This window comes from Cyrtonyx montezumae, unplaced genomic scaffold (assembly GCF_038088225.1).
Source record: "Cyrtonyx montezumae isolate F1298 unplaced genomic scaffold, pur_monq_1.0 scaffold_10, whole genome shotgun sequence".
Classification (NCBI taxonomy): Eukaryota; Metazoa; Chordata; class Aves; order Galliformes; family Odontophoridae; genus Cyrtonyx; species Cyrtonyx montezumae.
In genome coordinates, this window is record NW_027071826.1 from 40967064 (window position 1) to 40984173 (window position 17110).

General features: G+C 43.1%; 1 protein-coding gene across 1 annotated transcript; it reads left to right on the forward strand.

Moving 5' to 3' along the window:
* The first annotated feature begins 4434 nt into the window (after window positions 1–4434).
* FGF3 (fibroblast growth factor 3) lies at window positions 4435–9559 on the forward strand. Its single transcript, XM_065755725.1, has 3 exons — window positions 4435–4660; window positions 6188–6291; window positions 9230–9559. The coding sequence occupies exons 1-3, from the start codon at window positions 4435–4437 to the stop codon at window positions 9557–9559; spliced, it is 660 nt and encodes a 219-aa protein (XP_065611797.1).
* Window positions 9560–17110: the final 7551 nt, after the last annotated feature.

Below are 17110 nucleotides of genomic sequence, written 5' to 3' on the forward strand. Positions count from 1 at the left end.
TTCTGTATGGTCTGAATATCCCCATTGTAGTACTGTTTGAACCTGTCAAATATCTTTATGAGCCACATGACAGTTGTCTAAACTGTACTATACCACATATTTCAGTATTGTTATATTCCTTGTACTGTTTCCTTTCTTTCTTGTATTGAAAAGGCATGAGCAACAGAGCAAAGGAAGAGTATTAAACTATTATTAAATATTTCTGCATTTGTTGTTTTAAATATTTTCATTCAATAAATCATTAAGAGATTATGTGAGAACGGGACAAAATAATTTTTCTAGTAATGAGATTGGGCCTGATCCAAATCCACATCCATTAAAGAAAAGGCTCTTAGTAAATTCATGAACACTGAGTGAAGGCTTAATCCCTCAGTCCTTAGCCAAGGAAACTCTTGCTGACTGTAACAAAAATTTGCTAGAGTAAGGAACTCGAGCATTTGTATATTGATCTCAATAAACTATAGACCATACATAACAGTAATAATAATGAGTATTTAAGACGTAAACATATAACAGATAGGTTAGCAGAGCTCAGCTGCAGCAGCAAACAACATGTTTTTAACCTAAGTACAGATGTTCAAGTGTTCTAAATGAATTTATTGCCTGAAATGCATTATCGCCATTACTTATGCCATTAGTATAAATGGAGCAGTACCACCCTACCACCCTAAATCAGAAGACCTCAGACTGAGTTTTCCATAAAAGTGTGATAACTATGAAAATGAAATAAAATTCCATATGAATTGATAAAGCGACAACTGATGGAATCCCTGTTACACGTGCAATGCTTCCCTTTTAGAGTGTTCTTTGCTCTAGTTTTAATTGGAAACTACCTAAATCTTAGTATCCCTGCCCAAGAAAGCATCTTAAACTTTGGAAACCATGAAGTCTGTGCCCAGAATCCTCCTCCTCTGCTCTCTCCTGCTTTTCAGGAGTTCAGAGCATACAATCCAATAAACAATATTGCCTACACTCATAGAAGCGGGTAACATGATCTGTGTGGTCTGGAAAGTCATTTAAACAAGATTATATTGTTCACAGGGCGCAGAATAACCCCACTAGGAGACCACAAAGCAAAGAAGATAGAGCTGAGTGAAATTAATTGAATTTCAGAACCTCCACCCAATACCAGCAGCAGGTGTGAGCGAACTGCAGCGAGCAGAAAAGCCGCGCACAGAAGATGACACAGCTCAGCCACAAACACTTTATCCTCACCGGGGCCACCGTGTTTTCCTTAAGACCTTCCCACGGTCCACGATGGTGCCAAGATGGAGTTTTAATTGGAGAAAGAGGGCGACTTTTCTGCCGGGGGCTCCTCCCACCGCCTCGGTATTTATTGCTCTACAAATTGCAACTTCCTCCTCGTTAGAGTAGCGGCTGCTGCAAATTACTGCTGCGCGCGAGGCAGCTGCTTGGGAGCGGGGAATCACACCAGCTGCCTTCAAGCTGAAGCTGGGATAAATAAATAAATGTTTTTGTTCCCCCCCCCCCCTTTTTTTTTTTATTAGGAGAGTCTTTCAAATGTATTTATTTATTTTCAGTGTTTACATTCATGTGACACCTGAAGAGCAATAGGCGTTACTTTGTCAGGCAGCTCTAAGGCGCACCTACCCCTCTGTGAGGGCAGCCAACTGCCAGGAGCACCGGTGCTTTTGTGTGCTTTGGAATCGGAGCACACGATAAGGATAAAAACATCTGTGTCAAATACACATGCTTTTACCCACTGGCTTGCTGGGCGAAACGCTGCCTATGTGGCTTACCTATAAGAAAGCACAGAAACATCCCGTTATCAAGGATTAAGCTTATGGAATCGTGCTATATTTAAAATAGCACGTTTCAAACGAGTTAATAGATTGTTATAACGTATAATTCTAATGCAGTTACACACGGGCTAGACCCTATCCTCCCCTCCACGTCAAGTAACAGACCCGAACCGCTTTCTGATTATTACTTTGGGGCTACAAGAAGCTTTGGGGCATCATTAAAAATATTTCCAGAAAGAATCGGTAGACCACATCTGACGTCTCACCCTCAGCTAGAATCAGACCACATCAAAGGGACCCTTTTTGTTTTCCGAAATGGTCACCAGACAACTTAAAATATACAAGGGTAGGCTTATGTTTTATTGTATAGATGTCTGCAGAACGACGTCAGGTTGCTTGGCTGTTCAGCGTTGTGCCGAGTGAGACGAGGTAGCAGCAGCCCTTTGATATTTTGGTGGAGGTCGGATTCATTTCATTTGAAAGGGACCCATTAATGACAGATCTGTGAGCTCTCCCCTCTCTAAGAAGCAGAGCACACACCGCTTGGGAAGCCCAGGGCGGAAAGATTTGTAGATGATGGTGCTAATTATGAAAATGTGATCAAGATGGAAGCAATTTGAGCAGAAGTCATTAACGCGTTACCCTTCCACCCACTGCTCTTTTGGGTTTATTACTGCGGTGGGAGGAGGATTTTGCGGGCTTGTTTTTTCAGAGCGCTGATGAAAATCGTCCGATAAATCCAAAATGATACAGTGTCATCTGCGCACCTCCAGGTTGGAGAGATGCTGTCATCACCGTGAGTCAATACGCGCAGTGCTGCTGAGCGCATCTCTTCGAGCCCCGGTGTCCCTCGAGGGGTCTTCCCCTATCCTATGGCCCAGCAATAACCGCGAGTCCCCGAAGGGACCCGGCCTGGTACAGCCCCCCGCCCCAGGCTGTGGGAGCAGGGGCTGGAGTGGCTGCGTTCTTATTTTCAAACGGCCACAGCGCTTTATTTTCATTTCATTTTCGTTTCTATTTACTTTTCCTAAATATGCTGGAACCGCTTTAGTGCCTGGAAGCAGTACAGGGGGAAAACAGAACAGCAATAAAGAATTAATTGTACAAACATTTCTCATCCCCAGATCCGACTCTCCCCGTGATGCGGGGGCTGTGCGGGTGGGGGAAGAAAGAGAGGAAGGGATGGCGATGGCGGAGAGGCGCTTGTGGGTTTTTATGTGTTTCCTTTTATTTCAGACGGCCGTGTAATGAAAAGCCTCTTAGCCTTGGAGAACTACTAAATATTGAGCGCAGCTTAAATGGGAGGGAGGAAGGTCGCATCCCTTCGCTTATTTTCCCGCTAGTAAAAGCTTCCTTTTATTAAAGTGTAAGAAAACCCTCTTGCTCTGCGTAGGAATGTCCTTTAAAATATTTTATAGACCTCTTCTCTTGCACGGACAGCGGGAAAAAATTATATCGGTGAAGGTCAGACGGCTGAATTCTGTCGTGCTTCACTTCAAAGGTGTATTTGCGTGCCCTCCGAGGACATTAATACTAATTATCGCCCAAACACTTCCCCAAAACTCCCACTGCCCGTTTCAGATGCAAATCTAATTAACGAGCCGCCTTTGAGCGGCACGCAGGGCCGCCGCAACTCAGAGAGCTGTCGGACCTCTTGCCTTCCCCTCCATTTATTCCTAGGCGTGGGCAGCGGTGTGAAGCTGCGCGGTAGCGAGTGCGGGGCTGCTACAGCTAATGAGGCACCGGAGTTAGGAAAAAGGATTAGCCCCAGCCTCTTGCAAATGCATTGAGCACCGATGTAACAACATTTGCTTTCCGGCTGGGCCCCACTTTGTCGAAGTTAATTTAGAACTGATTGCATCTTGAAAGACCTACCTAAATAACGCGCGTTATTCGTAACTGGGACTTGGTGGATTTAGGAATAGCTGTTTGCTTTCAACACCAAAGCGAGGTGGGGGGACCCCCCGAGTGAAAGCCACCGAAACTCTCCCCCCCCTCCTCCTCCGTCGGCATTATCATGCTCCTGCGTTTCCGATAGCCGCCTGAGATGTTCGCTGAGGGCACCGGTGGCCGCGGGGCTGCGCGGCTTTTGCGCGGAGCGTAGGGCGGCGGCCGAGGGCAGCCCCCGCGCAGGGGGGGAGGTGTGCGTGGGGGCAGCGGGGATGCTGTGTAATTTTATCCACGCTGCACTCTGGGAGTTCACACGAGAGCGATACCTTTTGCCTCCTCTGCTTCGTATCAATTGGTCGCAGATCGGGCTATTGTTGCGGGGAGCCGCTTTTATTTCTATGCTCCGCCGGTCAGCTATTTCCCCGCAGCCTCCTGCCGAAATTCAGCGGGGCTCTCTCTCCCCCCTCCTCCTGCTTCTTGCGCCGTCTGCCTAGCTGGAAACCCAAGGAGAAAGCTGAGCGCGGCAGCTCCATCTCACGCAAACAGCTGGGACTCCTCGGCGGCCTTCGCCGATGTCTATTGATTTAAGTAAATCTGAGACAGATAAAAGGGCCAGACCGGGGCCGATGATAAAAACTTGCCGATGCTTCTCCTCTGGACGCGCTGCGCGCCGTGCCGCCCCGCCGCGCTGCTAGCCGGACGCTGTTAATGGGAGCTCCGGTACCTCTCTGCCCGAGCCTCCACTCCCCCGCGGGCTGAGCGCGGTGGCCGCTATGCCATGATGCTCGTGATCTGGTTGCTGCTGCTCGCCCTGCTGCCCGAGCCGCCCGCCTCGGGAGCCGCAGCCTCCCCGAGGGCCCCGCGGGATGCGGGGGGGAGAGGCGGCGTCTACGAGCACCTCGGGGGAGCGCCCCGCCGCAGGAAGCTCTACTGTGCCACCAAGTACCACCTGCAGATCCACCCCGGCGGCAAGATCAACGGCACCTTGGAGAAAAACAGCGTCTTCAGTGAGTATCGGGCGCACCTTTCCCCAGCCCGCTCCCCCCGGGCTGGGCTGCGCGGGGAGGGGGTCCCTCGCTCGGACCAATTGCGTCCTGCGCTGCGAGGATGCGGGCGACGCCAGGGACGGAGCAGGACGGGACGGGGCTCTCCCGCTGCTCCTCCCCTGCCCGGAGCCGCCGCCTCACCGGGGGCCCCGCGGTACCCTCCTGCCTTCGGAGGGCTCGGACCCGCCGAGCTGCCCTCGCCCCACTGGGCTGCGTGCAGCCCTCGGCCCTTCCCGGTTGGCCTCCCCCGGGCCGAAGCACACCTCCCCCTCCGTTCAGGTGCCGGCGACGACTGAGATGAAACGGGATATGTAGAAGCGGGGGCTTGGGCGAGGGAGGAGAGGGGGCCCGCCGCTGCCTCCGGGAGCCCCCGCAACCGCCCGTGGGCACAGCCCGGCCCCGCCGCCCCAGGAAGCGTAAATCCCGGCCGGTGATGGCACACAGAGATAGGGCGGACCTCGGGGATCTGTCTGAAGTCCATAAAGGAAAACCACGATTTCCTAGAGGAAAACCCCCTCGCTATCAAAGCCCGGAGGAGGCATCCTTCAGCGGCGAACCGGTGGCTGATTCGAAACAGCTGTAACCGAAACCACCATAGCTCTCACAGACGTGGTCGGGCCAAGACGCAGCTCTGCAGATGGGACGGGGCCCTGGCTCTGCTCTGTCATTGCCAACGAGCAGCAATGGGTTTGGGTGCCGGGGTCCTCTCTCACTTCCAAACCCTCTAAGCCAGCACAGAGCTGTTAGACCACAGCAGGTAAACAGAACAGTTGGAGTCAGAGGACGCTGCACAAGCAAGCAGTACAGCATCCCCTGAGCCACTTGTGCTTCCTTCAGCATTGTGGCACACTTGGTTGGGTGTAGACATTTTGGCAGGTGGGCCACCCTCACCTGTGATATCCTTCCAGTATTTGAGACCCCATCTTTGACAGCCTGAGACATTTCCTCCCTTTAAAGTTGGCACAGACAGTCATATTGTCCTTATCCGGAGGGCTACATCGACCTCCTGAAGGACAAGTTCCTTTCATGATTATATTTGTGGCTCTAAAATGCTGTTTTACTCTCCGGCGACCCCAGCAAGGGCTTTGTCCCGAAATGGAAAGCTTTGTGATGGGTTTCAATAAGTCAAGAGCTCTTGTGTTCCTAAGCATTAAAGAGGATTTAAACTTTTCTATATACATATAGGATTAAGTGAACCTCTAGTTCAGTGTCAGATCTTTTTCATTTTTGAAAGAGTTCAATCTCAATCAGACATCTGAAGGTTTATTGTCAAGCTTGCCTCAAACAATCTCCACATCCTTGTTGCTCTACATTGCTTCAGATAAGAGTCTTGTTTTGCATACTGCACTATGGCTGCAGTATGATTTTGAGGTGGGCTAGTGATAACTGTGAAATCATACTCTGCAGTTAAGCACCCATTCAAAAGTACCTCAACAAACTGCATGTGATGGAAAGCAACAACAACTCTTATTTTTTTCCTGTTTCTAGGTATCCTTGAAATAACTGCTGTCGATGTTGGGATCGTCGCTATCAAGGGCTTGTTCTCTGGAAGATACCTGGCCATGAACAAGAGGGGCAGGCTTTACGCATCAGTAAGTTTTGGTTAAGACTTTGGCGTACATCTATCATTTCCTACTGTGAGAACAGGTCCAGAGAAGAATTTGAGCTGATTTCTTACAGATGATTTTTTACAGGGATAACATTTAGTGTCACAACGATTCCAGAGAAAAAACTGTTACCAGTAACTGAGCAGTATACTTTTAAGAAGCAGAAAGAACCTGAGCTCTTCCTTTCTTACTGTCTCTACAGCCAATGGCAGAAGAGCATATTCAGCAAAGGTACTTCACATGACCAGATTTCTGGGCAGTGATGATGCTGATAAAGACCCCTGGGGCCACCCTCGTGGTGCAGGATGTGCATCTCTATCCAGAATGCTGCCATATTTGTATTCACCATGGGCCTTGGCTGCTGGCAGAGGATATAACTGCCTGACAAAGCATATCTAGAAGCAATTGAGCATCTCTGCTACAGGAAGACAACCTTCTGATGAGAATTCCTCCACAGTTGGGCAGTGAAAGAATAAATGGGCTAAAAAAGCAGAGCCACAGCAAGGGAAGGGAGTGTTGGAAATTGTAAGAAGATAAAGGTGAAAATAAACACCTTATCACACTCCTTCGACATTTGTCCTGACCTCTGAAGCAGTATCTGAGCTCCACTGCCATTAATGGGAGTCTCACCTTTTCAGCCCAGTGTTTCCACTCAGTGAATAAAATACTTCTGCTCAGACTTCTTTACACTCGAGGACACAGGAAGGTGCACTAGCCACTGTGTATTCTATGCACATTATTTATCTACTTGAATTTCTTCCAGCATCTTTGATTACACCCTCAGCAGTCTTGCAATCTGCTACTGTGTAACATGCACTGAGCAGTTTCTCCAGGGACCCTGTGTTAGGAAAGCAGATTTGAAGAGGGTCATACGCAGTTCTGTGAATTTTCCTTCCTCCAAACACTCACTCTATGTAATTCTGTTGATTGGAACAGCATAACAGATCCTCAAGACTTCTCCTTGTGAACGCAACCTACTTAACACAATCAACTCGGTCACCTCCCTGTTTTAACGTCTTTTACTCTGCCTTTCCAAAGAGTCATCTTGATAGCATTTATAACCCAGCTTCTGTAATGTGCCCCATGTGATGCCTGATAATTAACAAGTCTCTGCGTAAACATGATGGGGTTCTTTGCTGGTACAGAGAACCAGGCAATAAACAATTTTGGCAAAGGAAAGCGCAACTGAAGTAGAATCAGGGAATACCGACTCTGCTGTTGACAGAGCTAAGACTTACCACTGCTATGCCTCTGGCTAATATTCTCATTAAATATGGGCATATATTTCAATGGATCTCCTCTGTCAGCCAAAGTCAGCCCCAAAGAAAGGAAGAATTTTCAAGTTCTTTTTCATCTTTATGTCTTTCTTGGTCAAAATAAGTATGTTTTCCCTCCAGGTTAATTAAACTGAATTAAGATCAGACTGAACAAATTCTGAGCAAACAGATCCTCTCATAGAGTGGAAAAAAGACAGAGAGGTCTTTTTTTTAATAGGACTCCTCTCTGCAGCCTGAGAAAAATGGCATAATCCTGAAATTTGTTCAGTCACTATATTTCAGCTGTGAAAAGTTCCTGTACAACCTGAAAAGATAGCCTGTCTCAAACATGAGCTGGAAAAACAAACTGTTTCAGACCCATGTTTCAAAGCTAGAGGGACAGTTCAGGAATCTTCTTCCATTTGAGCTTTTGTCACAGCGCAAGCAAAGGGAGAAGGGTAGCCTTGGGAGAAACATTTTGGGTTTACTTGCCTAGAAAAGCTGTCCAGTTATTTCACGTGCATTACAATGCCAGGAGTCTGAATAAGCCCACTGTTTAAAATAAAACTGACTGGTCTGGGGATAATGACACAGGGAGCCTCTACAGAAAGGAGCTGGAGTAACTCAGTTATCCCTTGGTTCACAAATTTCCTCAGGTCAATAAATTAAGCTTGTTAAATCTACAGGACTCCTTTATGTCCTTAGCAGATTGTGATAATCCTCAAGGTTTATTCTCTGTGATAAACCCTCCACAGACAGATCTGAGGCAGATAGCAAAAGGAATTCACCTACATATGGCAGTTGTATGGGCTGCAGCAACACAGCATATGAAACCCTTGTCCACGCAAGGAAGGGCACTTCCGTTTTACAGCTGTGAAACAGAGACATGTGGAGTCTTTTAAAGTCATGTAAAACGCCTATCAGAATTTCTGGGGAGAGAACAGCATTAAAGACATGCTGCTAATGGATCCTATGGCTTTTCTGATCCAGCCCAGCCATCTGTGCCCTTCATGTGTCCTCCAGAGTGGCATTTCCAAAGGAAAACCTCCACAGAGACCATGGCAGCAGTTCCTCTGTGTCTTGCATGTGTTAAGACACTGAGGTCTTCATCACACAGATGCAGCAGAGGAAGTTCTTTAGTTAAGAAAATGAAGATGTACGGTGTGGGAGGTCCTTTATCTCCACTGCTCCTACAGAGGGGGAAGGTGTTCCTCATGCCAGGCTCTCACACTGCTTCATCAGAGCTGAAAGTAAGAGGAAAGTTGGAAAGTTTTGACAGTCTCTGTGAAATGTGAGCAATCAGGATGGACACATGCTCCTCCTTACAGTTTGCGATAACGGAGCAGCCTAGCATTTCAGAGGAACACAGGTGGGCAAGGGACTTCCATTTTGTGATGCTGAAATAAAGAAGTTTCATTAATGTTTTGTTTAAAGCTCAAATCATCACAATAAATTGGATTAATGGACTGCAGGTACATCTAGCTACTAATATACCAATTAAAGAGTCAGGCTTTACATCCAACTATAGGCTATTTCGTATCACATGTGGTTCTACCCTCTGTCTATAACTGATCAGAGTCATGCGTATGACCTTAGTCCAACCTGGTAAAGGTAAAAGAGCTATTACCCAAATAATCTTTCTTGATCATTTTGTGTTTGCTTTCCAGGAGAGCTATAACACAGAGTGCGAGTTTGTGGAGAGGATCCATGAACTGGGCTACAACACCTATGCATCTCGTCTGTACCGGACTGTGCCTAACGGAGCCAGCACCAAACGCAAAGCCAGTGCAGAGAGACTCTGGTATGTCTCAATCAATGGCAAAGGACGACCCAGGAGGGGCTTTAAAACTCGCAGGACACAGAAATCCTCCCTCTTTCTGCCCAGAGTATTGGATAGCAAAGACCATGAAATGGTCCGACTGTTCCATACAAATGTGAGATACCGAGAGAGCATCCTGAAGCCTCCCAGTAAGAATCAGCGAAGAAGGAGGGGATGATGGAGCAGGGAGAGCTTGTGTTGGGGCTGAAAGTGAGCAAGTCTTGAAAATACTACTAAAGGAAACTAACAATGGTGATTGTATGGCAGGCATTAACATGGGCATTTTTATACAGTGTGTAATATAACTGAATGTACATCACTTATAGCTATTTTAGAATTATCTGTGGTAAGGGAGACATGAGATAAGGCACATTACAATGTGATTTAGTTTGATGTAATAATTATGTCAACACCATATTTTTCTTTAAAGAAAATTACTAGTATTTTCATTCTAACTTGCCAGAGTCCTAAGTGACCTGTCCTCCCAGATCATAAGACATACCAATTCTGCATTTATGAAGAAAGCACAGCATTTTCACAACTCTTTTAGCAGCTGCTCATAAAAGGCTACACTACTATTTTTATAGTATACAGGGATCAAAAAACTGGTTTATTTTGTAACTAACATATTTATTTTTATTATGTGATCAATCAGTATCAATTATACTTTTTCCATGACCATTCAGGAATCCTGAAGTTCTAAGCTACTTTATACATATCAACAGAGCTCTGTGTTACAAAGGTGTTTTTTGTTTTTTTAATTAGACAAATTCAAAGATAAGACATTTGATCTTATCATTCAAATGAATGCTGGTAAAGTGGCATTTGCATTGTCTTTAGCAATATGTATAACTGTCAACCTTTTGATAAATCCTTTCCTAAAATAGTACTCAAACAGTGTGAGAGCTGAGTTCGTGGTATCGTCTGAATACACAAAATGGAAAAAATTCAGCACTGGAGATGGCAGCCTATACCAAGTACTTTTCCATAGCTAAGATCTCTACAGTAATTCTAGTTCAAGGTTAAATATGTTTTAACAGTTTGGGGGGAAAAAAAAAGAACAAAACCAGTCATGTTGGACATACAAATCTATAGCTGCTATGTTCTGCTTTTCCACTCTTTTTAAATGACTTATTTTCAGTAGTCTTAAATAGAAAGCTTCAAATCTAGATAGGGATTAATGAGAGATAAATAACTTTTACAGGAGAGCCTACAGAACTAAGTTAATTTTGAGCAAAGGGTTAAGCTTCAAAATTTTCACATCCCAGAGGTGATAGAACAATGGAAAGATTTAAATGCACTTGACACACACAAATAATGATAATCGTGGCGAGATCTGCCCTGGTGCTCTTCACATCCTAGAATTCACCCCTGAATTCTAGGATGTGAACAGCCAGATGTTACCAGCAGCACAGCTGGGAAACAGAGAAACACACTGAAATAAGCATTCAGTCTGAATTGGACAAGATCTGTAAGCTAAGTATGTCATTACATGGGAACAGAGATGCAAATCTCATATGAAAATGAACTTTTAAAACCAGCTAGTAGAATCTTCCATAACTAAGAGAAGAATTTTCTGAAAGAGAGCTTTGAAATGAATCCATAAGATGAGCTTAAGATGCCTAATATATATATATATGTGTGTGTGTATGTATATATATATATATATATATATATATATATATATATATATATATATACACACACACACACATATATATGAAAAGACATTCTGCTTTACTTTCACCATTGTACCTTTTTTGTAATATTTCAACAATGAAAGAAACTGTCTGGATAAAATTCAAAATTCTTTCACATCTGTCTACCTAAAACACATGTAAAAAGATGCTAAAATAATGTACATTAAATAACATATGTTGCACACAGAATACATCTTGGCTTAAAAAAAAAAAGTACAGGTAACAGTGAACCACGTTCCCAAATTTTCTCACCCTTACAAAACAACTGAAAACGGTGATGGGATCTGCACAAGAGTCATCCAGCATCACAATGTCTTCTACATCAGGAACCAGCAGAAAATCTGTGCAAAGAAAAAGAGGATGAAAAAGGCAAAAACCACACAAGCTCCAAACCATAGCAGGATTCTCAATGTCCTTTGAGAGTTGGTTCAATCTGTGAAGAAAACTAGATTTTGCATCCTATGTGCCAAGGATGTTCTGGCAGCACAGCACTGACTGTGCTGTGCTACCCTATGTCAGATCTGTATTTCCCTTCAGGTTACTGACAAGGGATAAGCAACCCTACTAGGAAGAAAAGAGATAGAGACATAGATCTGACAGCTGTGAAGCACAAAACCTAAGTATAGGAAAACATTAGCACTGCAAACAGCAGAGGGAAAGATGACCTATGGCTGGAAGTCCAAAAGAACTTTTTTCCTCTTGTCTGATTTCTGGTGCTCAAGAATGGTATTTTTAGTTCTAAACAATTTTAGACCTGCTTTGCCTCAATCTGCAAGAACAAGATCCATTCTCAGCACATACTCCCTCACAAAAACCAGTGGTGTAAAGGTAATGGTTAGTGACTTCACTGTTTTTGGTTTTTTTTATTCAAACCTGACTGCCTAAAGAGAGACAAACTAGGTCATTCTAAGATGCAAAGACAGCATCTTGATACCAGATCCATGTCCCTTTTCTACCAGCGTTTACTCTTCACTCCTAGCTTTTCACAAGGGGATATGGTGTGTTGACCATTTCCTTTGCTTTTCTGTCTCTGTTTTTACCAAATCATCTTTTAATTCCTGCCCCCCCCACACACACACACTTCTCTTTTATAGATGCTCAAACTACCTTTCATAACACTGCAGGAAATAATTGCTGTCAGTGATGAAGAGGTTTCCTTACTCCTGTCTTTGCCACACACTTGCAGTCCTACTTCACGCAAGAATTATTCTGGGCATCTTTCAAAGGGAACTGCACTGAATTTTAGCTTAACACACAAATTACATCTATATCCCAGTTTCAGTTTTCAACTCAACAATTTCTAAAATACTGGCACTGAAAAAAAGGAGAGGGTGGACAAAAGGAAAATAATTAACTGTTGAGATGTAATGGTATTTTAACTACTGAGAGTACATGATGATTTTCACATCAATTTAAAGCTTTTTTAAAAAAAGAAAGCATTCCTTGAATTTTTCTTTGCTCAATGAAATTCAAAGGGGTTGGCTTTGGGATGTAACTTTTTTTAAATCTTCTGAGAAAAATTATTGCTCCTGTTGAAATACTTTTCATTACAGACATTCATTACTTAATACTCTTTTAGAGCCTTGAATTCCAAAGTTTCCAAACACAGACATGCTGAAATTCTACTCCCAGTAATTATCTCAGTTGTATGATATATCTCATTTTATTTCTTTGAACCAGAACCTGATGGGATAACTTAATTTCTATATGTGTGCTTCATTCTCCTGTGCTCTGCTCTAATAATTGACTCAAGTTCTGCAGCAAAGTTGATAGAATGCAGAGTTTCACCAGCTGAGGTTACTGGCACTGCTTGAGCTGGGATAATATGGATTCTCCTCAATAGAGTTGTTCAGATAAATAATAGGGAAGAAAGATGTTCAAGAGACCTGTCCAGTGCAGTCACTCTTCCAAACAGATGATGTGCAGTCTGACCCATGGCTTTTTTTTTTGTTGTTGTTCGTTTAATCCTCTCTCTAACCCGTCACAGCTCTCAAATTGCTCATAACTTCATGCAAGTTGTTCTTTGGCAATTATGTTAGTATTTTCATGGGCTGTCTGTTCATAAAAAGCAGCAGTTCTTAATGAAATTACTATCTCACGTTGAATAACTATGAATTTCCCAACTCATTCACACATTTTTCTCCACTTTCTTAGCACGTGTTTTCCTTTTTATTGAGGGCAATTCCTCTGTCATTCTGAAATTCTTTGTTTCACCCACTTGCTATAGGTCTGATGCTCTTTTCTATAAGCCTTGCTACCATCACCAATTTGCTTCACCACAAATAGCACTCCAATTTTACTCAGAAAGTGCTCTACGCTTGTACCTCTGGCACTGCACACTTACAAGAGACTAGTGATATTTCTCAAGGCAACGTGAGACACCACAAATTAGTGGCTTTGAAAAACTTGCTTGAGTTCCAGCTGAAACCTTTCCCCTGTGCACCCTGCTAAGTGCTGAAGCCCAGAACCTCCCTCTCAGATGACAACCTCAGAAAATAAAGCTGTTAATGGTGACAACAAAAACGTTGAATCTTAGGATCAATTTTTCTTTTATATAGACCACAAGATTCTTCATATCTGTGTGAGCGTGTACTGCATATTTATTTGTTGCTTTCCTCTGAAAAATATATAACTGATTGCATTAAAAGTGAGAAATGCTTTCTCTGGCTTCAAGAACTCAAAGAGAGTACTGGAAGAGCTGTTTACAGTGTACTTCTAGAAACATATAAAAACAAATTCAGACAAACATTTCTAAGTTAAGCAATCATGAAATTACTGAATGTAACATACATACAGCAAATAAGTTACATCTTCATTTCCAGAGCAAAACACATTCTATATATTTTTATACTCCTGGAATTAAAATGTTTTAATTTTGTTCTCCAGTACTGTACTGAAGTCCTTGTAATAGGAGACTTTCAAGCAGGACAGCTATAATACTCAGTTTGCATGCAGAATTGTTTTCTAAAACCTAAACATTCGCAAGGAATTCAGTGTGCCACTCTACCAAATACATTTCGAGGAGAGTTGCTGTGGCCTATTCATCAAAAAAAATAATCTGTACAAAAAATAGACCTTAACACTAGCTCCTCTTCTCCTTTTGAAATGCAACCCAGTTTTGTTTGTAATAAGTATAATAACTTTCTACTGGTCACAAAACAGTATTTTTACTGGTGAAATGCAACAGTCAAGAAACACACAAGTGAAACATAGCTTACAGTGGGATGAAAAGCATAAACTCCTCCTAATACAAATCTACCATGTTAGAATATTCTTTGTGATATCAGCTTTTTAGCACTTACATGACATAAGCTACATCTGACACCATTTCCAAATGAGAGTCATACAAATCCAGACAAAAGTCTGATGTTTGAGCTTCAAGTTTTGTCACAGTGATCCGAGATGAACTGGAGCTTACCTCTACAGTTTATTTTCCTGACTTCAAGATGCAGAGACTAATGTCACTGCAAGAACCAAGAGTCTTATCAGTCCCCATTCCCTCTGTGAGGACACCATGCATAGCACAGGAACAGTAACATCATAAAGAGGAGACTGCAAAGGGTGCCATTTGTTACATCCTCATAGATACTACAGCATCCTCTAGAAGTTAAATTGATGTAAGATGACTTCAGTCACACCCTGGTTGCTTCTGGTCTTCCAGACAAATCACTATAGCTGTACAAGGGAAAGATTATTTTTCCTTCCAGTGTTCCAGTAATGCCATTAAAACAATAAATAAACAAACATGAATCCTTAGCTTTTGCTAACCTGACTTCATTTATTTATTTTTTCCTCTCTCAAATGAGGGATTTTAGAGTACTTTGAGCCTTCAGTAAATGCGTGTGATGAACAAGGTGGGGCCCAAATATATAAAGCTTATTTCTTTGTAAGTAAAAGATGCCTTGGTTTTTGGACGCAGTGTTCCTTAGATGAGAGCGCTGGGCATAACATTAATGCTGGAAAGGTTTATTCCAGCAGAAAGAACTAGTAAAAGAAAGGAAGAAAACAAGAGAGTAACCATGCTAAGTCCCTAGGGAAAACTGGGAAACACGGACCCCTGCAAGAACTGAAGAGGACAGCAGAACTGACTAGCTTGAATAAGGTAACAGTTTCTACAGTTCAACATATCTGCTTCTTCATCTGTTAAAGAAGATTGTCCTTCCTTCTTGTATTTTTACTGATGAAATGTTTTGTACATAGGGAGAAAGCGTATTGAACTGATTTTTTAATTATTATTATTATTTTTTAAGGCTATGATAAATAACGCCTTTGAAGTTTGCAGTGGTGCTCAAGTTCAAATGTCTCCCGTTTCCTTTCAGAAGGTTTGAAGGATTTGGGAAGGTGAACAAGCAGATCTAAAATTAAAGCACAGTTGATGGTAACTGTTTTCCTTTGTGAGCATTCACGGGCCACCTCCAAATTTAGACAGTTAGAGAGAACTCTATCCTGTTTTAGTTCTGCAATAGTTAGGATGCCACCACTGCATAGCAGAAGACTTTCTGAAATCCAGGGTGCATCCCTTTTCTGACCACAAAAACAAGCTCAGAGTCTCCACTTTACATAGTAAAGAAAAACCTGTGCCTTCCTACAGTAATAATCCTAAAAGCTGTAACATCTTTATTGCAGTTGGAACCATTCGGATTTGAAGACAGTCGTTTATTTTGTGAGTAGAATTCAGAGATATTCCAATGCTAGAGAAAAGTAAGAAGGAAGCTATTGATGAAGAGGCTTTTCAAAGAAACAGTCAGCAGGAGAAGAGAGAGAACTGCACAGCTTTCCAACACGGGACTGATGCCAGAGTGCTACATCCACAGTGGCCACTAACAGTAAGATCAGCAGGAACCTGCTGTGGCTGCAGCCATGCAATGCTCAGAGAACCAGAGCGGAGAGTTCCTCACATGCTAACCACTTCATGAAAATGTAGAAGTAGTATAACAGAATTGGAAGCTATATTTCAACCAAGTGCCTAGGGTTATGTCACCGAAAGAAAGCAAAAAGAAAAAACCTAATTCATTGTAAATTAATATTTACCTTCTGAAATTATTCCTTCATTAGATTTGGGAATAAATGGGCTTACTTATAAAGCAGTACCAGAAATCAACATTTTCAGATACCCCACGGAATAGAACTCCCCAGAAAAACTGACAGCAGAACAAGACTCTGCCTTCCTTTTACATCCCTGCTAAGGAAAAGCAACTCTAACGTTACTTTATGCAGCCAGAAATGATGCAGTCTGAAAGAAGGCTTCTAGAAATCTCTGAGACGGTGGTGCTAGAAGTTAGGTGGCATACACGACCCAGCACAACAGTTACTGTATGACCACATATGCCTGGTTTGTACTGCTCAGGCTATAGAGTCTCACAGACACATGTTGCTCAGACCATGCAACCAACAGAAAGTCATCCATAAATCCTCAGGCGTTTTTTTCATGGCAACACAGATCTAAAACTACAGCAGCAGAAACTGAGTTTATTTGCATCCCATAGTCTGTCTGCTCAGATCTGTTGAACATTTTCAGTAGTGCATAGGGAACAAAAATCATCTGTATCAGATTAACTATTTATTTCCCTAGTTCTGAATGATAAGCACATTACACCTCCAGAGCTTTACTCATTTCAGAAATAGATGTAGGCATTTGAGCTGCTCTCAGATCTTCCCAGAGGGAACTAAGACTCTTTAGAACTGAGTTTCTCTACATTTTTTTTTTTTTTTAAACAACAGTAACAAAAATCAACATTGCTTCTTAATGCCAAGCTGTCAGGGTGATTTTATATCTTTCTTGGACAACTCAACAGTGAGTTTCTGGCCAGCATCAACTCCTTCCCCCTTAGCTCCCCATAAAGTCTCATGGCTGCTTGTTGTGCATCTCCAAGGATCTGCAAAAAGCTCACTACTCAAATGCTTCCGAAACCTGATCTGTGGGCAAATCTAAGGCTTCAGCTGCTGGAGGGTATGAACTTGGGGCCTAGGTTTCATTTTGTAGCCTTTGGGGTTTGTGACTACGCAGAGAGATTTGAGGGCAAAACAAA